Source organism: Hemiscyllium ocellatum, chromosome 30, assembly GCF_020745735.1.
Source record: "Hemiscyllium ocellatum isolate sHemOce1 chromosome 30, sHemOce1.pat.X.cur, whole genome shotgun sequence".
Classification (NCBI taxonomy): Eukaryota; Metazoa; Chordata; class Chondrichthyes; order Orectolobiformes; family Hemiscylliidae; genus Hemiscyllium; species Hemiscyllium ocellatum.
Window position 1 is genome coordinate 37,954,676 of NC_083430.1, and position 27,429 is coordinate 37,982,104.

Below are 27,429 nucleotides of genomic sequence, written 5' to 3' on the forward strand. Positions count from 1 at the left end.
TAGTGTAGGGGGATGGGCTTAGAATAGTTCACAGGTCGACCCAACATTGAGGGCCAAAGGGTCTGTTCTGCACTGTATTATTCTATGTTCTATGTTTTTTTTGTTGGATTTCATTCACAGTTGGTTATGTTAGATTAGATTAGATTACTTACAGTGTGGAAACAGGCCCTTTGGCCCAACAAGTCCACACCGACCCACCGAAACACAACCCACCCATACCCCTACATTTACACCTTACCTCACACTACGGGCAATTTAGCATGGCCAATTCACCTGACCCGCACATCTTTGGACTGTGGGAGGAAACCGGAGCACCCGGAGGAAAGCCACGCAGACACGGGGAGAACGTGCAAACTCCACACAGTCAGTCGCCTGAGGCGGGAATTGAACCCGGGTCTCTGCCGCTGTGAGGCAGCAGTGCTAACCACTGTGCCACCGTGCCACCCAGAGGTTGTCAGAGGTTGCTATGACTGACAGCAAAGGTGAAAGTGGGCAAAGGCCCAGGGAGAAAATTAGACTGAGCATGTGCACAGCTCATTGGCATTGGCACATTTTACCAGGGGAATGAAATCTCTACAGTCTGACAATGGCCAACATATTCGGGTGAACTAGTGTGATGCAGTTTCTGACCACTAGATGTCAGCAAATCACTATGTAAGCCATGGGAATTGTCAGTCAGCCAGTGTTGCAAGTCATTGCAATTTACTAACATCTGCCCCATGACCTACCCAGAGATCACTGATCTTCATCACATGGCTCTTCAGTTAGTCTCTGATACTGTACCGCTGTGGACAGGAGTGTAAAACAGTCATGTAAATAATCCAGACAATAATTCAATGCAGTTTGGGGAGCATGTGTGGTGCAGGTGAAGGTACCACCTTTCACATTAGGCATTAAACTAAGATCCCGCCTGCTCTGCTCCTGCGATTCAGTTTAGATACGTCGTCCTGTGGTGCTTTTACCCAGGCATGGATAGCGCAGACTGGGTACACAATGAAATTCCTTTTACACTATCTTTCACACACTCCCAGAGATAGGGAGGAAAGTGTTCTCACTCTTTCTCAGCAAGTACTTCCAGGGCAGGTACTGCATGGGGTTAAATCACAGCACAAGTCCCTACACACTGCCTCAAGAATGGCATTCAGCTTATGCTCTTGTTGCTAACACTCACCAGGCTGTGGCCTTAGTTTCATTACCATGAACAGCTTTCCTGGTTAAAGGGCGGTTAGAAGTCTTTGTCATCTCAGCAAGAACCTGCATTTATTTGCTGTCTTTTCACAGAAAATCAACACGAAGATGCAGTTAGTAAAAATGAGCACTACGCTGAGGGAAGATCTAGCATTTGAATTAAAGTCACTTCAGGTTTATTTGTCCTCTTTGGTTAAAGGCAAAGGGTCTCTCATGGGCTTGATCCCTTTGGAACAACTTCCCTTGCTATGCTATGCCCAGTTCATACATTCCACCCTCCCCCACCCCGCACAAGAGTAAATGGAAGTCAGGATTAATTTGAATGCGAAAAGCGACCATCTCCATACCCTGGTTTAAATAAAGGCGCATTGTGGCTGTAGAGGCAATGAGCTGAGGGCAGTGCTGGGGCACTATAGGGGAGCAGAGGGTAATGCAGTGAATTGGGGGCTGGGAGGTGGGGCGGAGTGGCCTGAGGGAAGTGGAGGGTCAAGGGAACAGAGGGCAGTGATCTGTGTGACCTGTTCGCTAGAGTTTCTGATATGGATCTGGAAGTGTGTGCACCGGTGCTTGGGGGGGGGGGAGTTGGGGTATGGGAGAGCGGGCGGAGTTCACTCCCGGAAGAGGCGGCGTAAGAAACCGAGCCAGAGTTCGGCTGATTCAACAGAGAGGAGTGGGCGGCATGGATCTCAGATACCCCGAGCCTGAGAGGGACCAGACCAGGGTGAGGTGAACCATCCGGGGTTGGGTGGGGGAAGCAGGGGAGTCGGGCACGATCAGGGGCAAACTGGGGGAAATAATTAAACACGTTCAGTAATGAAACTGAAAGAAGGGGGAAGTTTCACTTTCCATTCGCTGCACTCTCTCCGAGGACATGTATAATGTTTTAAATCTAAAATTTGAAACAAATGCACAATAAAACCTGATTAGTCGGTGTATCGTGTAAACCCCGAGGTTAACTCTGGTAAATCTCCACGATTCTCAGTTCCTGATCTCAAGACTTTTTTAACTTTCAACACAAGGTTTGGATTTTATTTTCAACACCATGAGCTTGCCAGTTTTTGGCAATCGTTATTCAAACCAGCACCGACAGCAAGTACTTACCCCGAGCGGATTATGGATCAATCTGAGCTTTTGGCTGAAATCACGTGGAGTGTGGAAGGTGTTTGACCACCTTACATGGCTACTCAGAGAATGATACCACAGGATCCAGGGCTAAATTACCTCCAACTCTTCCTCTATTTCTTTATTCAAATATTCCATTCAAAGCATCAATAATATTTGCTTCAATCGTTCAAATAACTCGTGACACATGTTTACATCTCTCGGAACAAAGTACTTCTTCCCAAATTATTTATTTCATCTCTTTGTATCTATTTTATATTAAAACTTAATTTTAAAACATAATTAATATCTTGGGGCTTACCATTGACCAGAAACTCACTCGCCACATAAACACAGTAACTACAAAAGCAGGTCAGAAATACTGCAGCAAGTAACTCAACTCCTGGCTCCTCAAAGCCTGTCCATCATCTACAAGGCACAATTCAAGAGTAGGATAGAATACTCCCCATTTAACAGGATGGGTTCAGCTCTAACAACACCATCCAGGACAAAGGAGCCCATTTGATTGGCACCACATCCACAAACCTCCACTCCCTCCACCAGTGACACACATTAGCAGCAATGTGTACTGTCTACAAGACACACTGCAGAAATTCATTAAAGATCCTTAAGGGTGGCATGGTGGCTCAGTGGTTAGCACTGCTGCCTCACAGCACCAGGGTCCTAGGTTCAATCCCAGCCTTGGGCGACTGTCTGTGTGGAGTTTGCACATTGTCTGCGTGGGTTTCCTCTGGGTGCTCTGGTTTCCTCCCACGGTCCAAAGATGTGCACATCAGGTGAATTGGTCATGCTTAATTGCCCATAGTGTTAGGTGCATTAGTCAGAAGGACATGGGGCTGGTTGGGCTGAACGGCCTGTTTCCACACTGTAGGGGATCTAATCTCTAATCCTCAGGCAGCACCTTCTAAACCTATGACCAACTCCATGTAGAAGAATAAGGGCAGATAATACATGGGACACCGTACCTGCAAATTCTCCTCCAAGCCACTCACCATCCTGACTTTGAAATATCTCACAAGAGTCAAAATCCTAGACTTTTCTCCCTAACAATGGTTCAAGAAGGCAGCTCACCTTCTCAAGGGCAATTAGGGATGAGCAATTAATGCTGGTCAGCCACTGATGCCTATGATGTATAAGTGAATTTGAAAATCCCAGGTCCTCATTAGCCCATACAATTTCTTTAAATCCACCCCATTAATAAACTCTCAATTTATAATTTCTAAAAACCATTATTAGATCTCACCTTCACTCTTCTCTGTTGACTTCTTTTCCCAGTTACTGTTGTAAATGTTTCATGTAAATAACCAAGGTTTATATTCCTGATTATTCCAGGTGGATGATTATCATGGGATTAAGGTACCAGATCCTTATGCCTGGCTTGAAGATCCTAATAGTGAACAGACCAAGGTGAGAGATTACCTAGTAACTTCAGGTAAACCTGTCCATGCACTCTCTTAGTTAGCGCATTTCTGTCAATTCCATTGGGTGGGTACCATTCTGCCCTGGACAATGTGTATGATGCTTTCAGCAGATATAAGCTTAAGCATAATTGTATAGAGTAAGTATATAGATGTATATATGTCATGCATATCATATACGTAGTGCATGAAGTAGATGAGTATGTACAGTATATATGATATAAACGTATGTGATGCCTCATTGCATTATGTCCCACTGGGTCAGCTACAGAAACTGGATAAAGGCCTCTGCACTGGGATAGCAGTATACCTCAGCCTGGCCTCAAGTGCCTTGCTCACACCAGTTGGAGGTGAAGGTCACTTATTCTTTGTAATCTAGACCTCCATGTTTTTCAGGCATTTGTTGAAGCCCAGAACAAGCTAACAATGCCTTTCCTGGAAAAGTGCACAGTCAAGAACAAGCTCAAGGAGCGGATGACTGAACTATTTGACTACCCCAAATATGGCTGCCCTTGCAGGAAAGGGAAGCGGTGAGTGCTGTATTGGTGAGGCTGGGGTTGGCCAGGGTTGGGGAGCTGGTGTTGGGGATAATCCTTGAGGGGCTTCAATTGGCAACATTTTGCTTTGTTGGCCTTGCAGAGAATTGTAAGTATTGCTGGAGCTCCATCACCAAGGGATTTGTTACTTTAGTGACTATGTTACAGGGCAGGAATTCAGAAAAAGTGGGATCAAGTTACACTATGGACAGTTTGTGAATTTGAATTCCATCATTAAAAATCTCAAAGTGACCCATGCAACTGTCGGATCAATGCAGATTGACCAAGTGGTTCATTGATGCCTTTCAGGGAATAGCACCTGGCATCCTTCATCAAAAAGTGCCTATTTCCAATTCCACCCCATTATCAAGGTGGCTCTCCCTAAACTGCCCACTGGTTAGGCCGTGTGAAACACAGTTATATAAAACTGTTACCAACGACAGCAGTGCTTCAAAGAGAAGGTTCAGCACCATCATTTCAGGGAAATTAAGGATGGGCAATAAATGCTGACCTTGCCAAGATAACCCAAGTACTTCAGTTGACATTTGGCAGTAGGCTAATGGTAGCAAGTTGTTCTAGTTTCTGTGAACCCTAAGGAAACATATTTGACCACCTATTGTACTCTTCCCTCAATACTGCATCATCATGTCAGCCTAGATTCTCAGCTCAATTACATTAACAGAAATATTTACATCACAGAAACAAATCATTCAGCTGACTCTCTACACGTTGACTCAAAATCTGACTTCCAGAGCAGTGTGTCCAAGTGTCCTGCAGAATGGGACTTGAACAGCACGGTGGCACAGTGGTTAGCACTGCTGCCTCACAGCGCCAGGGCCCTGGGTTCAATTCCCGCCTCAGGTGACTGACTGTGTGGAGTTTGCACGTTCTCCCCGTGTCTGCGTGGGTTTCCTCCGGGTGCTCCGGTTTCCTCCCACAGTCCAAAGATGTGCGGGCCAGGTGAATTGGCCATGCTAAATTGCCCATAGTGTTAGGTAAAGGGTATATGTAGGGGTATGGGTGGGTTGCGCTTCGGCGGGTCGGTGTGGACTTGTTAGGCCGAAGGGCCTGTTTCCACACTGTAAGTAATCTAATCTAATCTACTAAAAAAAAACCCACAGTGTGGACACTGAGGGAACAGTCAGTCCATTGAGCCTGAGTGGACAGGACTGAGCTCATCTGTGATGCTAAATGCAGCCAAATAGCTTGTCAACACCTACTATTTAAGTTTACATCTAATGAATAAACTTAGATGTGGAGAAAAATGGTAGCCTTAGCAAAGAAAGAAAATGAAGAGGTAGGACTGTTCTGAAGATGTAATCAGGCCTTGCTGAGTGTCAAATTCCTGTTTTGCAGGTATTTTTACTTCCACAACTCTGGGCTACAGAACCAGTATGTGTTGTATGTCCAGGATTCCCTGGATGGAGAGGCTCGAGTGTTTCTGGATCCTAACAAATTGTCCGAGGATGGGACTGTGGCCTTAACGAGTAGGTGGAGTCTTATTCCTCCAGCTTAATTTTACTTTTCTTCAAAATAAGGGAGGGGGTCGGATGATAAACCTGAACTTCTCTTTTTCTATTCATTATTTAATGCTGGTAGTTTAGGGGAGTTGGGGATGCTGGGAGGAGGATGTGATTTTAATCATGATTTTAAAAACATTGGTAAGAGCCAGTCCCTAAATGTAGTTCTGTTCTCCTGCACCTCATGAAAGGTACATTTGCCTTGGATTAGGTGCAATGCAAACTCACCAGAATCATTCTGGGTGAAGATTACATAAAGTTGTTTAATTATATTCCTTTGTGTTTAGAACGCCTGACTTATCAAGGTATTCAAGATTGCAAAAGAGATCTGATGGATTAAATATAGACTAGCTCTGGTGGGGGGAGTACAGAAACAGAGGGCACAGTCTTAAAAGTAGAATCCCTACAGTGCAGAATCATCCCATTTGACCCATCAAGTCTGCATCCACCCTCCAAACAGCATCCCACCCAGACCTACCTCTCTAACCCTGCACATCCCATGGCTACTCCACGTAAGAGCACATCTTTTGATTATTGAAGGAAACCCACACAGACACGGGGAGAATGTGCAAACTCACACAGGCACTGGGTGGAATCGAACCCAAGTTCCTAGCATAATGAGGCAGCGGTGCTAACCACTGTGCCATCCAAGAACCAGATTGCTCGGGTTTGAAATTGGGAATCACCTTTTCATGCAAAGGGAGGTGAAAATTCAGAATTTGTTTGCTGAAAAGGTGTGCACATTGAGCACCAGTTGGAGAATTCAAAACTGACCAATAAACGTTTGTTAGCTAAACAAGAGATATGATGATATATGAAATTGAGGTACAGATTAGTCTAAATGATGGAGAACAGATTTGAAGAGCTCAGTGTTCTCCTGTTGGCATTGCTGTATGTGGTTAATGTTGGTTGGAGATTTGAAGGGATAGAGTGCCAAGGAAATTATGAAGTTAAAAATCACACAACACCAGGTTATAGTCCAACGGGTTTAATTGGAAGCAGTAGCTTTCGGAGCGCAGCTCCTTCATCAGGATGTTGTGAAAGAGCAGCGCTCCGAAAGTTAGTGCTTCCAATTAGACTTTTTGGACTATAACCTGGTGTTGTGTGATTTTTAATTTTGTAGACCCTAATCTGACACTGGCATCTCCAAATCAAGGAATTTACAATTCATGTTGGCTCCACATGAGGCTTTATCTGCAGCAGAGTGCCGTGCAAAATCTACCACTATGTGGTGTCCAAATTAATTTTAGGCTTTAGGACATTTCCATTGTACCAAAGGACAAGTTGAAAATTGGACTATGTATTCACTATTGCATATTCAACATGATAGGCAAACAGCAATTTGTATCCATGTGATTTGGAGGTTCCGGTGTTGGACTGCAGTGTACAAAGTTAAAAATCACACAACACCAGGTTATAGGCTAACATGTTTATTTGGAAGCACTAGCCTTTACACAACCATCTGATGAAGGAGCAGCACTCTGAAAGCTAATGTTTCCAAATAAACCTGTTGGACTGTAATCCGGTGTTGTGTGATTTTTAACTATATCCGTGTGGCATTTGCAAGTTAGTAATTTTTACATTATATTTATTAAATGTATTTCATTTTAAAGAATCATGATGTAACAAAGCAGAGAAGGATAAGGGGAGATCTAATAGATGTCTTCAGGGCTTTAGATAAGGTAAACTGTCATAGATCGTTAAAATCTGTCACACTTGCTGAAAAGATTGTGGAAACAAAGCTCAAAGAAATTTCAAAAGTCAATTAAACAGCATTTGAAGAAAATTTAATATGTAGGATTATATGTGAAGATCTAAGATGAAATTGAACTGTTCTTTTAAAAAGTTAGCGTGGGCATGTTGGGCCAAATGGCCTCTTCCTTTTTTCTGTGATGTAAGAAAATGTTGTCATCCCAGAAAAGAACATGATTACCCCAATCCCTTGATGGTGTCAATGCCAAACAACAACAGGCCTGGCCTGAAGCCTGACTTTGTTTATTCACCTAGTGCTGGCATTCTCTGATGACGATGAGTACTTGGCATATGGACTCAGCAAGAGTGGCTCTGATTGGAACACAATCAAATTTCTGAAGGTTGAAGGTCCTGAAGATTTGCCAGACACTCTGGAAAAGGTGAAGTTTAGCTGCCTGTCCTGGACTCACGATGGGAAAGGTGTCTTCTACAACCGGTACCCTGAGCAAGACGGCAGTACAGATGGTATGTGTGGGGTTGGGGTAAGAAAGATAAATATATCTAGATTACATTATAGAGCTGTGGTATAACAAACGATAACCTGCATTTATCTGGCACCTTTAATGTCCTAAGGTATTTCACAGGAGCACTTATCAGACAGTAAACTTGGCATTAAGCCACATAAAGCGATATTATGAAAGGTGATCAAAAGTTTGATCAAAGAAAGACCTGCCTTTATTTGATGCTCAGTGATTTCCCAGGTGCAGCCAATGAAGTACTTCTGGAATAAGTTGTAATCCAGGTAACATAGCAGCCGATTTGCACACAGCAAGCTCCCACTAAGAGCAATGTGGTAAAGGCCAGCTAAATACTTCTAAATGTCAGTCAGGGCAAAAATGTTAAGATGTGAGGAGAACTGCCCTGTCCTTCTTCAACATGGTGCCAGGGCATCTTTTTCATCTCGTGAAAGGTCAGATCAATTTAATGGCTTATACAAAAGATGGCACTTGTGACAGTAAGGCACACCCCTCAGTACTGCACTGAACTCAGAATTTGTTGTATGGAAGCAGGCCATTTAGTCTATCGAGACAGTACTGGCCCTCCAAAGACTGTCCCTATCCAGAACCAACCCTATAAACCTGCATTCCCTGTGGCCAATCCATCTAACCTGCACATCTTTGGAGTGTGGAAGGAAACCCACCCTGATCAGGGAGAATGTGCAAACTTGACACAGACAGTCGTCAGAGGGTGGGATTGTACCTTGGTCCCTGATGCTATAAGGTAGCAGTGTTAACCACTGAACCACCATGCCACCCTATTATCAGCTTACATTTTGAAGTGAAGTCACTGGTTTAAAGGACAGACCTAAGCTGGTAAAGAGAAAGAGTGGTTTGGCAAAGCAATTACCAGTCTTAACATAATCTTTCATGCCTCACTGTTAGATCCTCTTTGATAATTGATCCTTTGAAGTGCCTAAGGGTATCTTTACACATTAAAGCTACTGTATGTAAGTGAATCGTGGCTGTAAATACAGAGATGACATCTTGTAACGTTGGCCTCTGTATAGACCAAGAACATCAATTACACCATGACATCAACAAATTGTATACTGAGTTTTGACATCTTCATGACATGATTCCTGTATCCTTTCTGCTCTCTCCTTTCAAATCTTTGCATATTTTCTGACCCAAGTTTTGGTTTTATTCTGATTTTTTTTTCCCTTTAAGCTGTTCAAGAGCTTAATCTTTTTTGAAGTGTAACTCGTGTTCACTATGAATGGTGATTTAGTCATGTTTAATGTGTGACTTACTGAAGACATCTTTTACAGGCACTGAAACCACATCTAACATTCATCAGAAACTTTACTACCATGTGCTTGGCACTGACCAGTCAGATGATATCCTGTGTGCAGAATTCCCAGATAATCCCAAATGGACTGGAGGAGCCAAGGTATGTTGTTAATATCAGCTTGGTTCAGAGATTAATGTTCTCTCACCAGTAAGCTTGGGCCATTTTCTGGCAACTGCAATACTAAGGAAGTGCTAAACTGTTGGAAGTTGAGGCATTGGGCTGAAGCGTAGTCTGTTCTCTGAGGAGGATGAGAACGATTCCACGTCTCTATTTTGAAGGAAGAGACAAGCTCTTCTTGGTGATCAGTCAATCTTTCCTTAACCAGTGGATTAGATGGTCCTTTGCTTCATTTACCACTTGCGGACCTTTCAAAAAGAAATAGTTGGCGATGAATTACTTTCTTTTGGCAAAATGCCATCTTTTAGAGGTTACCTGAAGGTAAGTTGATTTTACACCTATCAGAATGATGTTGTGAAACTTAAAAGGGGTCAGAAAAAATTTACAAGGATGTTGCCAGGGTTGGAGGCTTTGAGCTACAGGGAGAGGTGGAAGAGGCTGGAGCTGTTTTCCCTGGAGCGTCAGAGACCAAGGGATGACATTATAGAGGTTTAGAAAATCATGAGGAACATGGATAGGATAAATAGACAAAGTCTTTTCCCTGGGGTCAGGGCTTCCTAAACATAGGTTTAGGGTGAGAGGGGAAAGATATAAAAGGGACCTAAGGGGTAACCTTTCATGCAGAGGGTGGTACATATATGGAATGAGCTGCCAGACGAAGTGGTGAGGCTAGGACAATTACAATATTTAAGAGGTATATGGTTGGGTATATGAATAGGAAAGGTTTGAAGGGATATGGGCTGGATGCTGGCAGGTGGGACTAGATTGGGTTGGGATATCTGGTCGGCATGGACAGGTTGGACCGAAGGGTCTACTTCCATATTGTATATCTCTATGAGTCTATGACTCTACACGATATTGTCACTGCTAGGGACTATAAATATAAGATAGTCACAAATCAATTGAGGATAATGTCTTTATCCAATGAGTGGTTAAAACAGGGAGGCCATTGCTATATTAAATGGTTCAGGTGAATATTTTCAACATATTTAAGAGGAAACATGATACATCTACCAGGGAGAAAGAATCAACTAAGATGAGGAGGAGGATTATGTGGACTATAAACACCATCATGCACCAGTTTGGCTGAATGTCTTGTTTTTGTGCTGTACATTTGGTACAGTTCATCTTCCTACTTTTTGAGGGATCTTGCTTTGAGTAAATGGGTGGTCACTCTCACGTACATAACAACAAAAATAATGAAGATTATGGTCTATTGTGAGCAGATGTTCCTCCCTATTCCAAGAGTGCCTCAAGGAAATCTTCAGGCAATTGCAAAGAAGGTGTGGACTCAGTATGAAAGAATGTCGTCCATTTTCAGTCTTTTCTCCAGCTGGAACATTTCATCTGCTGCAATGTATTTTGCTGAAGATGGTAGTTCTCAGCTGGAATGATTGCCGCCTTGAACAGCTTTTAATGCTCTGTGTTTTCAATTAGGTTTCTGATGACGGTCGCTATGTAGGGTTATATATTCGAGATGGTTGTCAACCTAAGAACCAGGTCTGGTACTGCGATCTGCACCTGCTACCAAATGGCATAACCGGTATGTACCAGGCACCTCTGAATATTGGCTAAGCCGACCGTCCCATCTCAGAGAGAAGATCAGCTGATGCAGTGAAACCCTATCTGTGTCACACTGACATCCCCATTCACAGTGTCAGTTATAAAGGGATGTGCTCTAAGTCAAGGATGAGAAAAGATAATTAGTCCCAATTCACCTAGACAATATGTAACACCTGTGGAACAGGCGCAAGCTATTCATCCCCTCAGCCATTATTAACATTCTAATTAATCTGTAATTAAATCTTATTCTCACCTTCAAATCTCTTCAGGTCTCAGCCCTCCCTATCTTTGTACCCTCCTTCAATCTGACTGTTCTCCAAAGTAAAGGCACTCCTCATATTCTGGCATCTTGAACATCCCTGGTTTAATTGCTTCACCTTAAACTTTCAGCTGCCTAGGCCTGAAAATCTGGATGTTCCTCCCTCAATCTTTCTACCTCTCTAGCTTCTCATTCCTCCTTGAAGATGCTTCTTAAAACCTACCTCTTTGACCAAGGTTCTTTTCCCTGTTTTCATGTCCCCTCCTTTGGTGTCAAAATCCATTTGATAATATTCCAATGAAGTTTTTGGCCTGTTTTATTTCATGTAATGTTCTGATGTGATGCTCTAGCTGCTGTTGTTTATAATTTGGTCATTTTCAATGCTTGAAAAACTCATTGCATGACTTTTACAGGCCTCTTACCCTGGGTTAAACTGATCGACAACTTTGATGCAGAGTACAGTTACGTTACAAACGAAGGGCCCGTATTCACGTTTAGGACTAACCTTGATGCCCCTCGCTATCGAGTCCTCAACATTAACCTCGAGCAGCCAGCTCCTTCACAATGGAAGCAGCTTATTCCCCAGCACCCGAAGGATGTCTTGGGTGAGATATGGTCATCACCATTTCATACACTGGTTGAAAGTTTCTAACACAAATGTCTTTTCAAACCTTGCGGCTCTGTGTTTCAGATTGGGCAACATGCGTTAATTACAAATACCTGGTCGTCAACTACTTAAAGGATGTGAAGGACATCCTCCAGCTGTATGACCTTGCCACCGGAACCTTCCTTAAAGACCTCCCATTAGATGTTGGCAGCATTGGTGGATATAGTGGGCGAAAGAAGAACACAGAAATCTTCTATCAGTTCACCTCCTATCTGGCGCCAGGTACAATACACAGAGAGAGACAGCTGTAGATGGATACACAAATCAATAAAAATAATATAATAGCTTATTAAATCTATTAAATAAAAGAAAATCAACAACTCTACCTATTTATTGAGAAATAAATTAGAAGTTGATCTTGAATAGAGTAGTGGTTCGACCTCGCTTGATGCAGTGCGCACAGTTCTGTTAAAAGTTATTATAAAAAGGATACCAAACAACTGGGGAAAAAACATGTTAATGAAAAACAAGATAATACCAGAAGCAAAAGTTTTCAGGAAAGATAGAACAATCTAGGCTCTTTACTGTAAAGAAGAAAAATCCTTCGATAGTATACGTCATTGGTTTGTCAAGCAAACCTTTCTGGAAGTTTCCATGGGAGTGGATGCAGTACCATCTTAATTCTGTTTGCTAGCTCCCCTTTGGTAAAATCTTAGAATGAGCCCTTTTCTCTGCGTCTACTCCCAAGCTGGTCAATGGTGTAAATGACATGAATTCTACATGCTGAATCTAGAAGTTTAATCTGACTCTAAATTGATCTTCAAATTTGGTCTATTTCTTTTGGCAGCTTCAGCTTTTAATCCTAATGCGTTGAGTCTTGTGATTCTTCATATTCAGCAAATCTTAATGGTTTACTTTTCTGTATTGGGGGACACTCCAAAATCTAGAACCCAGAACTCTGAATGCTGTTTAAATATTTTTAATGTGTCCCAGTTCAAGCTAGAACATTTTGTGGACATTTTGACAAAATGCTTTTTTGACCTTCCCTTGCTTGCTACCAATTGTCATGCAGTCTGACACTGTCTAAAGAGAAAACTAAACTGCCTCTCGAGAAGGATTTATCTGCTTACCAGCAAGCGCTGTTTTCAACACTTCCCCTTGCTGTAAAAAAAACAAAGACGCTGAAGATTTTAGTACAATTTAATGGTGTCAACCGTGTGTTTCATCTGCAGATTAATTTGCTTGCTTACTCACTGGTCAAGAACAACAGACTTTATTATCACAATGTTTTTTCGCTGTTCACCATGTCATGTTAATGATAATGGTCTAATAATAAGTTGCTTGTCAGGGATTCATTCATATCATGAGTTAGATTCTTTCAGATTTGGAGGTGCCAGTGTTGGACTGCAGTGTACAAAGTTAAAAATCACACAACACCATGTTATAGTCCCAACAGGTTTAATTGGAAGCACTAGCTTTCAGAGTACCACTCCCTCATTTGGTGGTTGTGGAGAATACAATTACCTGATGAAGGAGCAACGCTCTGAAAGCTAGTGCTTCCAATTAAACCTGTTGGACTATAACCTGGTGTTGTGTGATTTTTAGTTTATTTAAAACAGTAAAACACATAAATTATGAAGCAAATATTACAGCAAGCAATTGATCTTTGTGTGTGCAACTTGCAAACGCCAGGCAAACTAACAGTCAAGCAGAGACACCTTTGTCTGCACATAGCACATGAAGTCATAGAGTCATACAGATATTCAGCACAGAAACAGACCCTACGGTCCAACTTGTCCATGCTGACTAGTTATCCTAAATAAATATTGTCCCATTTGTCAGCACTTGGCCTATATCCCTTTAAACTCTTCCTATTCATACACACATTCAGATGCCTTTCAAATGTTGCAATTGTACCATCCTCCACCACTTTCTCTGGCAGCTCATACCATACACATACCACCACCTGCATGAAATAGTTGCCCCTTAGGTCCCTTTTAAACCTTTCTTATCTCACTTAAATCTATGCCCCCTAATTTTGGACTCCCCACTCTGGAGAAAAGATCTTGTCTATCTTGTCATAATTTTATAAACCTTTATAAGGTCATCCTTCAGCCTCCGACACTCCAGTCTATTCAACCCCTCCAACCCTGGCAACACCCTTGTAAATCTTTTCTGAACCCTTTCAAGTTTCACAACATCTTTCCTATAGCAGGGAGACCAGAATTGCATGCAGTTTTACAACAGTGGCCTAACCAATTTCTTGTACAACCAGAATATGACCTCCCGACTCTTATACTCGATGCATTAACCAACAAAGGAAAGCATACCAAATGCCGCCTTCACTATCCTATCTACTTGTGACTCCACTTTCAAGGAGCTATGAACCTGCACTCCAAGGTCTCTTTGTTCAGCGACACTCCCCAGGACCTTACCATGAAGTGTATAAGTCCTGCCCTGATTAGCCTTTCCAAAATTCGGCACCTCTAAATTAAACTCCATCTGCCACCTCTCGACCCATTAGCTCATCTGGTCAAGATCCCATTGTACTCTGAGGTAATCTTCGTCGTTCACTGCACCTCTAATTTTAGTGTCATCTGCATGCCTCCTATGTTCACATCCAAATCATTTCTATAAAGGGTAAAAAGCAGTAGACCCAGCACCAATCCTTGTGGTACACCGCTGGTCACAGATCTCCAGTCTGAAATATAACCTTCCACCACCACCCTCTGTCTTCTACCTTCGAGCCAGTTCTGTATCCAAATAGCCAGTTCTCCCTGTATTATGAGATCTAACTAAGTGCTTTAAATATAAAATGTGCTAAAGGTGTGGTACACATCAATAGGACCCACACACAATGCTCCTTTATGGTTAACTCTGGGAAGCCAGCACAATCACTGAGCAACAGTTCCCAGGGTATTTCTCCAATTAAAGATCAGGGTGCTCTAATGTGCAAGATAACCAGATTGCTATTTTAAACAAATGTTTCTCATTTTTACGTTGCCTTTCAAGACCTTTGGAGTTTCTAAAGAGCTACACAGCTCATAAAAAGTTCATGATACAATGTGGAAAATGCAGAAGGTAATTTGCACGTAGCAATCTCCCGGAACAGCAATGTAATAGTTTTTGGAGCGCTGCTCCTTCATCAGGTGGTTGTGGAGCGTAAGACACAGAATTTATAGCAAACGTTTACCGTGTGATGTAATCGAAATTTTATATTGAAAAAGAACCTGGATTGTTTGTTAAGTCTCTCATCTTTAAGAATTAGAAAAGGGTTGAAGGTTATGGAAAGCAGGCAGGAAAGTTGAGGCCAAGATGAGATCAGCCATGATCGTATTGATTGGCGGAGCAGGTTTGAGAGGCCGAATTGCCTGCTCCAGCTCCTGGTCCTTATGTTCTTGTGTAAGCAGTGCCATGAGACCTTTCATTTAAAGCTGTGAGAGGAGATGCAGGCATTGGTTTTGGCCTTACCTGAAAGCTGGTACCTCCAACAATACAGAGCTCTGTCTGTACTGCATTGAAATATCAACCTAACTTTAACACTCTTATCTCTGGAGTGGGGCCTGAATCCACAGTCTGCTTCTCACTGAGCCAGTAACTGAAGACAGTCAGACATGCACATTTGCGTTTTGTATTTGTGGGTTTCGGAGGAGTAGTGTCATCAATTTCCTATATCCCAAAAATAAACATTAATAAAAGCAGAAGAGAAATGGTGACTGTGAATGTGCTGCAGCAAGGACCACAATGTCATTCTCACTTGATTTGGTGTTCTCTGCCAGGAATCATCTACCACTGTGACCTGACGAAGGAAATTCTGGAACCCAAAGTTTTCAGGGAGGTGGAGATCAAAGGTTTCAATTTCTCTGAATATCAGACAGTTCAGGTGAGATTTTATCACAATCCTGCCTAAAGCTTTTCCCACTGTGACTCCATTTTGAGGCTAGAAAATTCTCACAACCTCTCTGAAAGCCAGGAGAGTAGAGTTGTGACAGAGATGGAAGGACTTACAAAAGCAGAGGTGCAGGACAGGCCTATGAGACTGAGAGGGTTAGCACAGAGCTACATGGAAGCTCCTGCTGCCTCTGAGCTTACGAACCCCACTCGGGATCTTGTCCCTGCTCTTTGGCAGGCTGTACTCTAACGTAAGGAGGTAGGGGTGTTCATGCCTGAGAATGAGATCTGAAAATGCTCATGCAAAGCCGATCTCTCAGTCCTGGTCGACTCAAGTGTGGAGCAATGAAAGGGAACATCTGAAAAAAACTGTCTTCTGTTTTCCTTTCAGATGACTTGATGAGAACTTCCAACAATTTTATTTGTAAATATTGATAGGATCAATAATTTTGAATTGGATTCATTCTTCTTAAGTTTTGTGGGGAATCCTTCACATCACAAAGATCAGCTTGAAACGTAGTCTTGCATTTATATAATACCTTTCACAACTTGAAGGTGTTTCAAAGTGCTTTACAATCGATAAAGTGTTTTTAAATATAACCGTTGTTGTCACTGGAGGAATTGTAGCCAATTTGCTCTTAAGCAGCAATGTGATAATGAACAAATTGCTTGATGTTGATTGGGCTTGGGCCCAAATCCACCTATCATTTACACATCGTCCCTTTCCTCCACCTTATCTTCTGCATAAAAAGCAACTTTTTCCTTGTCACTATCCGTTCTGAAGAATGGTCACTGAACCTGAGGTATTAACTCTGCTTTCTCTCCTCAGATGCTGCCAGACCTGTGAACTTTTCTAGCAATTTCTGTCTTTGTTTCTGATTTCCAGTATCTGCAGTTCTTTTGGTTTTTATCTTTATTCACTTGAGGAACTAAATAGTGGCTCCAATTCAGAGAAACACCACCAGTCCAATCCTTGCACCTTATCTTAAGATTCATTTCTACTCAGACGCTATGATTGCATTGGGATAGAATCAAACAGAATCCCTGTTTCTGTTTATTGTCCACCTGTGTCCACTCCATAGAAAAAATGTGCTTTCTGAAGAAAGGATCAGAAGTGGCTTCCCCTTTGTCACTGGCCATTGAGCCAGGACTTGAACAAGAATGTAAAGCAGTTAATGGAGTCACAGTCATAGTGTGGTACAGCACGAAAACAGACCCTTCAGTCCAACCAGTCCATGCCAACCATAATTCCAAACTAAATTGGTCCCACCTGCCTACACTTGGCCCATATCCCTCCAAGTATTTCTTATTCATGTACTTATCCAAATGTAACTGTGCCCTCTGGAGGTTCATTCCACACACGAACCACTCTCTGTGTAAAAGAAATTGCCCCCATGTTTCTTTTAAATCTTTCTCCTCTAAACGTATGCCCCCCTAGTCTTGAAATCCCCCACCCTAGGGAAAAGATACCCACCATTCACCTTATCTATATTCCTCATGATTTTATAAACTTCTATAAGATCACCCCTCAATCACCAGTGCTCCAGTGAAAAATGTCCCAGCATATCCAGCCTCTCCTCATAACTCAAACCCTCCAATCCTGGCTAACTCCTTTCTGAACCCTCTTCAGCTTAACAATATCCTCCCTATCATAGGAATTATAATATTCATGATTGCTCATCACACTCTTTCCACAACTTCCCAATCACTCCGATGAGTTTACATCTGAAAGAAGGTGAAGGTTTGAGGAAGAGAGACTCCAGATGAGCTACCAAGGAGTTAGAACTTTGTGGAGCAGAATGACATGAAGGGAAGGGTCAATGTTACAGGCAGTGAATTACACACAGCCATTAATCTGCTTAGGTGTTTACCAATTAATTTGTTGCATTTGCTTGTTAGATCACCATGTTATGTTTCTTTGTCTCAAAGGTTTTTTACTCAAGTAAAGATGGAACTAAGATCCCAATGTTTATTGTCCACAAGAAAGGTATCAAACGAGATGGTTCCCATCCAGTATTCCTGCATGGCTATGGAGGATTCAATCATTCACTAACTCCCTACTACAAGTAAGTGTTTTGGTTGTGCTGAGCTGTTTTGCTGTTAACTTTAGCATTGAGAGAACTTTCTGTCCCCCTTTTCAATATGACGACATCTGTGCAGTGAGTACTTTAGTGTCAAATCCCTGTAAGTGTCAGAGAAATAGTTTGGATCCTCAATAGACTATTGAGTGCCTGGGATTCAAAATAAATGAAAACTACGGCACAATGGCTCAGTAGTTAGCACTACTGAGATAGCTTTGGCAAATAGAGTCAAGGAGGATCCAAAGGGACTTTACAAATACATTAAGGACAAAAAGGTAACCAGGGAGAGAATAGGGCCCCTTAAAGATCAGCAAGGCAGCCTTTGTGTAGAGTCACAGGAGATGGGGGAGATACTAAATGAATATTTTGTATCAATGTTTACTGTGGAGAAGGACATGGAAGATGTAGAATGTAGGGAAATAGATGGTGATATCTTGAAAAATGTCCATATTACAGAGGAGGAAGTGTTGGATGTCTTGGAACACATAAAAGTGGATAAATCCCCAGAACCTGATCAGGTGTACCGGAGAACTCTGGGAAGCTAGGGAAGTGATTGCTGGGCCTGTTGCTGAGATATTTGTATCATCGATAGTCACAGGTGAGGTACCAGAGGACCAGAGGTTGGCCAATGTGGTGCCATATTTAACAAAGATGGTAAAGACAAGCCAGGGAACTATAGACCGATGAGTCTGACGCCAGTGGTGGGCAAGTTGTTGGAGGGAATCCCAAGGGACAGGATTTCCACGTATTTGGAAAAGCAAGGACTGATTTGGGATAGTCAACATGGCTTTGTCCGTGGGAAATCGTGTCTCACGAACTGAATAGAGTTTTTTGAAAAAGTAACAAAGAGGATTGATTAGGGCAGAGCAGTAGATGTGATCGTTATGGACTTCAGTAAGGCATTCGACAAGATTCCCCATGGGAGACTGAATAGCGAGATTAGATCTCGTGGAATACAGAGAGAACTAGCCATTTAGCTACAGAACAGGCTGGAAGATAGAAGACAGAGGGTAGTGGTGGAGGGTTGTTTTTTCAGGCTGGAGGCCTGTGACCAGTGAAATGCCACAAGGATTGGTGCTGGGTCCACTACTTTTCATAATTTATATAAATGATTTGGATATGAACATAGGAGGTATAGTAAGTAAGTTTGCAGATTACATCAAAATTGGAGGTGGGGTGGACAGCGAAGAAGGTTACCTCAGAGTACAATGGGATCTTGATCAGATGGGTCAACAGGCTGAGAAGTGGCAGATGGCGTTTAATTCCGATAAATGTGAGATGCAGCGTTTTGGGAAATCAAATCTTAGCAGGACTTACACACTTAATGGTAAGATGCTAGGGAGTGTTGCTGAACAAAGAGACCTTGGAGTGCAGGTTCATAGCTCCTTGAAAGTAGAGTTGCAGGTAGATAGGATAGTGAAGAAGGCATTTGGTACGCTTTCCTTAGCTGGTCAGAGTATTGAGTACAGGAGTTGGGAGGTCATGTTGCAGCTGTACAGGACATTGGTTAGGCCTCTTTTGGAATATTGTGTGCAATCCTGGTCTCCTTCCTATCGGAAAGATGTTGTGAAACTTGAAAGGGTTCGGAAAAGATTTACATGGATGTTGCCAGGGTTGGAGGTTTTGACCTATAGCGAGAGGCTGAATAGGCTGAGGCTGTTTTCCCTGGAGCGTCAAAGGCTGCAGGGTAGCCTTAACAGAAGTTTATAACATCATGAAGGGCATGGATAGGATAAATAGACCAAGTCTATTCACTGGGTTGGGCGAGTCCAGAACTAGAGGGCATAGGTTGGGGGCGAGAGAGAAATGATGTGAAAGGGACCTAAGGGAAGACATTTTCATACAGAAGATGGTACGTGTATGGAATGAGCTGCCAGAGGAAGTGGTGGAGGCTTATACGATTGCAACATTTAAAATGCATCTGAATAGGTATATAAATAGGAAGAGTTTGAAAGGATATGGACCAAGCGCTGGCGAATGAGACTAGATTAGGTTGGGATATTTGATCGGAAAGGAGGAGTTGGATCAAAGGGTCTGTTTCCGTGCTGTACATCTCTATGACTCTATGACTATTGCCTTACAGCGCCAGGAACCCGGGATTGATTCCAGCCTCAGACAACTGTCTGTGTGATGTTTGCACATTCTCCCCACATCTGCGCGGGTTTTCTCCCACAATCCAAAGCTGTGCGGGTTAGTTGAATTGGCCATGGTAAATTGCCCATAGTGTTCAGGGATGTGTAGATTAGATGCATTAGTCAGGAGAAATGTAGAGTGAGAGGGGAATGGGTCTGGGTAGGATACTGTTCGGATGGTTGGTGTGGACTTGCTGGGCTGAAATGCTTATTTCCACACTGCAGGAGTTCTATACATTTTTAAAAAACAGATGCAGATTGAAGTGGGATTTAATAGATTAACTGATGAACTTGAATAAATTTGTTTGCATTACCTTGAGTTTACACCTTGTGAAACGTGAGGTAATCAAAGTTTTTAAATAATAGAGTTTCTCTTTATCTCCCCTCGTAAATTCATTTCCTATTGTGGGAGAATTCAGAATAAAGGAGTATAATCTAAAGATAATACCAGGTCATTCAGGATTACAATCAGGAACTTTTTTTTTAACAGAAATCTGGGATATCACCGCTGAAAGGCTGGAGATGCTGGGGAATCAAATGGAGCTTTTAAGACTGAATTTGATAGAATTTGTCAGATAAGAGTATGAAGAAATAGGGATTAAAGGCCATAAAATGAAAATCAATTAGAGAAAAAAAAATTGCTGGAGAAACGCAACAGATCTGGCACCATCTGTGAAGAGAGAAATCAGAATTAACATTGCAAGTCTGGCGACCCTTTTTCAGGATTCCGCATCATGAACAAGGGTCATTGGACCTGAAATGTTAACTCTGCTTTCTCTCTCCACAGATGCTGCCAGACCTGTTGAGCTTCTCCAGCAGTTGCTGTTTCTGTTTCCAATTTCCAGCATCTACACTTCTTTGTTTTGTTTTAGTTAGGATCAAATACAATTCAGTGATGATGTAACTGAACAGTGGGGCAGATGGCCGCGCTTGCTGCTTCAAACTATACAGTCCATCACAAAAGCCACCCTGCTTTCCATTAACTCCGTCTACATTCCCCACTCCCTCAAGAAAGCAGCCAACATGATTATACTCTCTGCCACCCTCTTCATCAGGCAGAAGATACAAAGTTTTAAAAACACATACTAACTGATTTAAGAACAGCTTCTTCTCTGCTGTTATCAGACTTATGAGGAGACCTCATACATGAGAGTTGATCTTTCTCTGCACCTTCGCTGTATATTCTGCCTTCTGTTTTATTACCCTGATGTACTTATGATTTACAGGTATGATTTGTCTGGTGAGCCTGGAAAACAATTCTTTTCACTATATCTCAATATATGTGATAGTAAATCAAATCACAGCAGTCAATGGTCCTGTATTAGCCTAACTATACACAGTGTTTAGATTAGAGTGGTGCTAGAAAAGCACAGCAGGTCAGGCAGCATCCAAGAAGCAGGAAAATCGACATTTCGGGCAAAAGCCCTTCAGGTCAGAGTGAAATCAGGCAGGGAGGGCTCATACATGGATATGAAAGTCTTTTCAATTTAGTTAAATGAATAAGAAAGGCATTCTCATGCAACAACAATTCGAATTTATATATTACCTTTAAAATATCCTCAGCTATGTGTGAAAATATAATCCTTTGCATTCTGCTCATGTAACTCTCTGTCCTAGCTCATTGTTCCTCATGGACTCGGGGGAGAATGATGGGATGCCATCTCCAATCCAAAAAAGACCCCTGACTGATTCCTCCTCTCGGCTGAATGAGGAGCACTGGGACCCATTATTGTGGAGCCTCCTTAGTCAATATTTAAAGAGAAAGAAAGGAGTTACCACAATATGCTGACTCATATTTGTCTGTTAATCAGCATCAACAAAACAGATTACCTGCTGCTTTATCTCCTTGCTGTGCATAAATTGGCTGCTCCTCTCACTACACATTTCAGTCGTACTGTGTTTAGCTGTGAAGTACTTTTCAATGTCCTGAGGTCACAAAGTGCGATGAAGAAATGCAACATAGGAGCAGATGCTGGAATCTGCACCGAAAACAAAAAATACTGGAGATCACATCGGGTCAGACAGCATCCACAGAGAGACAGCAAGCTAACGTTTCGACTCTAGATGACTGTTCATCAGAACTGGCATGAAGTGTTGTAAAATCTTTGGCATGCTGCAGTTCTCTTGCGAATCACAGTGCAAACTGGATAAACAACATCTCACCTTCACATTTGGCACTTCACAGCCTTCTGGACCTAAATATTGAGTTCAACACCTTCAAATTATGAACCCACTTCCTTTCCTTTCTTTTAGCTTTACTTGTTTCATTCGCTCACCATGTTCTCTCCCCCCCCCGCCACACACACACACACACCCCGAGAGTGGCTGTTCTTTCTAGTCTGACAGTTAGACACACTATTGTTCTGTCATTCTCGCTTTCCAATCACTTAACCTGAATGATCAACATCCTTTCTCCCCCACCACTCCATCACCTCTCCCACTCCCACCATCGCATAAATGCTGACCTCTCCACATTTCACTTCAGCTCTGATGAAGGGTCATCTAGAGTTGAAACGTTAGCTTGCTCCCTCTCCATGGATGCTGCCTGACCCGCTGTGATCTCCAGCACTTTTTGTTTTCAATGAAGAAATGCAAGTCTTTTATAAAATCACCCATTGAGGCACCACCCACTGATTCGAACAGAAAATTGCTTCATGCATTAGTTGTGTTTATTGGCATGTACAAAGCTTCAAATCCTGAACGAGGTACTTAGGTTTGATAGTTTAGGCTTTTGTCCAGTTACCTGAGGCAATTCATACCACTGTTATAGATTGTAGGTTCATTATAGTGTGTTGAATTACTTCTCTCCCACCTTCTTACTGCTTCTGCTGTGTTTCCAGCGTTGCATACCTGATTTTTGTTCGGCACCTGGGTGGGATCGTTGCTGTGGCCAATATACGAGGAGGAGGAGAGTATGGAGAAAATTGGCACCAAGGTAAGAGATTCTTGAGAATCCACCCTTCCTTTCATTTCATTCTAGAATTGTTAACGAGGTACTGGCCTGTCGTAGTTATGTGATTACAATAATAAGCCGGAGGCTTGAAAAGATAACTCAGAGCAGTTCAAATTCAAACTCAACCATGACAGTTTGAAAATTTGAATTCAGTTGGTATCAGTAAAACTGGCCATCAACCTGTCAGATTGGTTTTTAAAACCTTAATGGTTCACTATTACTCTTGGAGGGGCAAAACTACTGTTTTCACTTGATCTGGACTTAAAATCATAGAGTCATAGAGATGTACAGTATGGAAACAGACCCTTCAGTCCAACTCATTCATGCCCACTAGATATCCTAAATTAATCTAGTTCCATTTGCCAGCACTTGGCCCATATCCCTCCAAACTCTTCCTAATCATATACCTGGGGTCCAGATGCCTTTTAAATGTTGTAATTGTACCAGCCTCCACCACTTCCTCTGGCAGCTCTATGTGACTTCTGTCTGACATACCCATAATCACCTTTTGAAATGGCCACACACACACATACACTGCATTCTATTCAAGTACAGAGGAACCTTGATTATCTGAAGGACTTTTGTGGGGAGTATTTCGTTTGGTTAATAGATTTCCAGATAACATATCTCAGCCGAGCATCAGGACCTTGCGATCTTGCCGGATAATCAAGATTCCTCTATACCAGGTATCTGGGATTCAAGATGAGGGGCCCATTCCCACTGCAATCTGACAGCAATGACATTGAGACACTAACCAGACTTTGTGGAGTTTGCTTGATCGTTCTGCCTAAGATTTACAAAATCTTCAAAACTTTCCTCTGTGGCTTTGATTTTCTGTGAATTGTTTGTCATGTTCTCCTGATCCTGGTATTGTGTTCAACTGGGTTATAAGATTACGAGAAGTAGGAGTGTGCAGAGGCTGGTATCCTGTTGCCAAGTCACTCTTTCTTTATACATGGAGAGTCCTTGACACTGATCCAGCTCCATCAGAGCCAGCTCCCAGAGTGAACAGAAACTCTGACGCTTTGTCAGCTAGGGCTCCCTGATTGGACCAGACTAACAGTCCCAATCAGGGAGGTTATATTGAATGAGGTTCACCTGGCTGACCTCACTACACCATTCAGCCCGCGAGTCTGTTCCTCCATATGGTAAGATTGTGATTGATCTGATTGTGGACGTAGCTCCACTTTCCAGTCAGTTGCCCATAGCCTTCTAATGCCTTATCCATCAACAAAATGTCTAACTCAGTCTTGAATGTATTCAGTGACCTGGTCTCTACTGCTGTCTGTGGAAGAGAATTCCAAAGACTAACAGCGTTCTGATAGAACAGGAGTATCTTAACCTTCATCTTAAACAGGAGGTTCCTTATTTTTAAACTGCATTATCTAGATCTGGATTTCACCATGAGAGAAAACCTCCCAGCACCTGCCCTGTCAAATTTTGCATTTTCAGTAACATTACACTTGTTGTGAATGTCCACTGAATCAGTGCCTGGACAAGAGTAGGCAGAAACCCCACCCACAAATAAATGTTGGGCTGTCATCTCTACTGAATGACAACACCATTGGCATAAGCTGCCATTGGCATTGCACCCATCTGAGGCCTAGGAACAGTGCTATGTTCCAAGACATGGGTGAGACTTAGTGGGAGGGATGTAGGATGTGATGGGAGTGTCAGCAGCAAGGCCTGGTGACTGGCTCCCAGTGGCCTCTCGCCCCCAGCTAATGCAGGCCTGTGTATCATAGAGCAGAGGCAGAAAAATGGTGGGCTCCTCATCACCCACTCTCTCGCCTAGTGAAATGCCTCCCCGCCCAGCCATGGGGAAGCTATTAAATTCCACCCACTGAGTCTCAGTCCCATCCTGTGTGTATTGTAATCTGTTTTCATTTTTGTATCATTCCCTGCAGCTGGGATCCTGGGCAAGAAGCAGAATTGTTTCGATGATTTTCAGTGTGCAGCGGAGTACCTGATCCAGGAGGGGTACACGTGCAAAGAGAAACTCACCATCAATGGAGGCTCCAACGGGGGCCTGTTGGTCGGTACGGACTCTCAGGCAGATGCTGGTTGAGTAAAGCGAGTTGCAGTGCTATTTAACACACAGTGTCACTACATGGCTCAGGAAAGGTCCATAAGTGATAGCATACCAACCCCAGTCAAAGCAATAGATGGTTCCAGGAGGCCATGGAGGAAATATAAATGTCAGCTTTAACAAACATGGGTTAGCATGAGGAGTAAGAAAATCAGCTCCCTGCTGGGAAGTGTGTGCATTTGAGGATTTTGACATGATCATGATGGGAGTCAGCTGTAACAGTTCCCATATTTGCTCACAGCTAGATCCCAAAAACAGCAATGAGATAATTGCGCCAATAGACTGTTTTGTAGCAATGTTGACTGTGGAATAAATGTCACCTGGGGAGACCTTTTCTGTATTTCTTCAGTGTAGTCTTACAGGATGTTTTACATCCAGCTGAGAGGACACATTGGGCCTCATTTTCACATGGGACTTGATGAACGGCATTTCTGACAGTGCAGCACTCCCTCCACACTGTCCCGCTGCTGCCAGCATAGATTTTATAACCCGGGAATGGGACTTAAACATACAACCTAGTGTCTGATTTCTGTGCTCACCACTACCTTCTCAATAGCAATTAGGGATAAGGTGCACATCCCATTGAACGAATAGCAAAAAAAAGCCAATATGTTGAAGCTTGATACTATCTTGCTGATGACCTAAGGTGCTGAGATTAGATATGCATTCAATTCCAGACACTGAATACAGACAAAAGCTAAGCCTTGGGATATCAGGCCAATAAAGAGGCACAGAATAAGTCTTCAATGTCAGTGGACACTGTCATGGAGGCAAGGTCAGAGAAATCCTTTATGTTCGGAGACCTGATAGAGAGTGCATGGAACATCAGTAGAAAGCGTTAATCTTGAACGCTGTTTCAAGTTAAACACAAGGGAAGTATTGTAACAAACTAGCAAATGACAAATTCAACTGAGTCAGAAATCACTTCACCTAATTGATTATTAACTGGAATATTTATGGACCAGAAATGAATAAGTCTGCAGTCATAAAGAAAAGGCATTTAGGAGATGTATGATAAACCATCAGTTTCTGTGGAAGGAAGAGCTAATTGGGTGAACCAACTTCCCTCAGTTTTACTCTGTGATATATAAACACTTTGTGATTACAGTATCTCTCCTTCAGGAGCGTGTGTGAACCAGCGACCTGATCTGTTTGGTTGTGCAGTTGTTGAAGTCGGTGTGATGGACATGCTCAAATTCCACAAATATACCATTGGCCATGCCTGGACCTCTGACTATGGCAGTTCCGATAACAAGGAGCAGTTCAATTGGTTGATTAAGTGAGTAAACTCTGGGAGTGGCCCTGTTCTGGTGTTTGAGATGTCATTGGGTGTGCAATTGGTGACAACAATACATTTTGTAAACATGTGCTATCCATCAGAGGAAACTGTCTCAAACTCCACTAATGTTTGGAGCCATCCAGCTCCATGGACATGGAGTTATCACTGGGCCACTATTGCTGAGGTCCATTCTATGAGTATAGGGTTGTCCTCTGGGCATATTGCCCAAACACTATGCATAAATAGTGACCCTGGAGAGTAAGTTTCAAAAGGCTGGAAGGAGTGGTCGCAATTAACTAAAATGTATATTTTGCCCCTCACTTCAACCCCCACCATCCTGCATGTGTGGATTTTCCGATCAGAACCATGTCTGGCTTTTACCAGCTTCCTGTAATATTGGGTGCTGAAGTCAGTTAGAGTTCCTGTCAAATGAAGGGAAGCTAGGAATCTTTTAACAGAAATAATTATTTATTAATTATTTCCTCTTCCTCAGGTATTCTCCGCTCCATAATGTCAAGATACCAGAGGGAGGGGTCCAGTACCCAGCCATGTTGCTGCTGACTGCTGATCATGATGACCGTGTGGTGCCCCTTCACTCTCTGAAGTACATTGCCACAGTGCAGCACGTGGTGGGGCGCAGTAGCCAACAGAAAAACCCTCTCCTAATCAGGATTGACACCAAATCGGGACATGGAGCTGGAAAACCCACTACCAAGGTGATTGAGGAAGAGTCAGACATCTTAGCCTTTGTGGCTGAGACCCTGCATTTGGACTGGGTGGAGTGAAGCAGTTCTATCCTGATTTGAAGTCCAATCAATTACAGCTTTTTAAAAAGTGAAACACTTGAGTTCTTTATTTCATTATTTCCTTCGACACTCTGGTGCAGCATTCCTTTGCATGGGGTATCAGAGACTCTCTGGTGCAGCATTCCTTTGCGTGGGGTATCAGAGACTCTCTGGTGCAGCATTCCTTTGCGTGGGGTATCAGAGAGGAATTTTCTGCCATTGTTGATCATGGGTTTTTTGCTTGTCCCTGGAAACTTTAAGGTGTGGTTGTGGTAGTGGTGGTGGTTGCAGACAGTGCAACCCTTCAGTGAATTTCTTTTATTCTTGGCAAAGTCAGTATTTGTTT

At 42.7% G+C, this 27,429-nt stretch overlaps 1 protein-coding gene across 1 annotated transcript; it reads left to right on the top strand.

Annotated features, from left to right (window-relative positions):
• The first annotated feature begins 1,807 nt into the window (after positions 1–1,807).
• On the top strand, positions 1,808–27,138 carry LOC132829846 (prolyl endopeptidase-like). Its single transcript, XM_060847225.1, has 15 exons — positions 1,808–1,909; positions 3,643–3,717; positions 4,125–4,258; positions 5,621–5,751; positions 7,792–8,001; positions 9,305–9,426; positions 10,882–10,987; positions 11,680–11,871; positions 11,958–12,155; positions 15,653–15,756; positions 17,694–17,830; positions 22,818–22,912; positions 24,838–24,969; positions 26,142–26,298; positions 26,792–27,138. The coding sequence occupies exons 1-15, from the start codon at positions 1,868–1,870 to the stop codon at positions 27,081–27,083; spliced, it is 2,127 nt and encodes a 708-aa protein (XP_060703208.1). The 5' UTR covers positions 1,808–1,867; the 3' UTR covers positions 27,084–27,138.
• Positions 27,139–27,429: the final 291 nt, after the last annotated feature.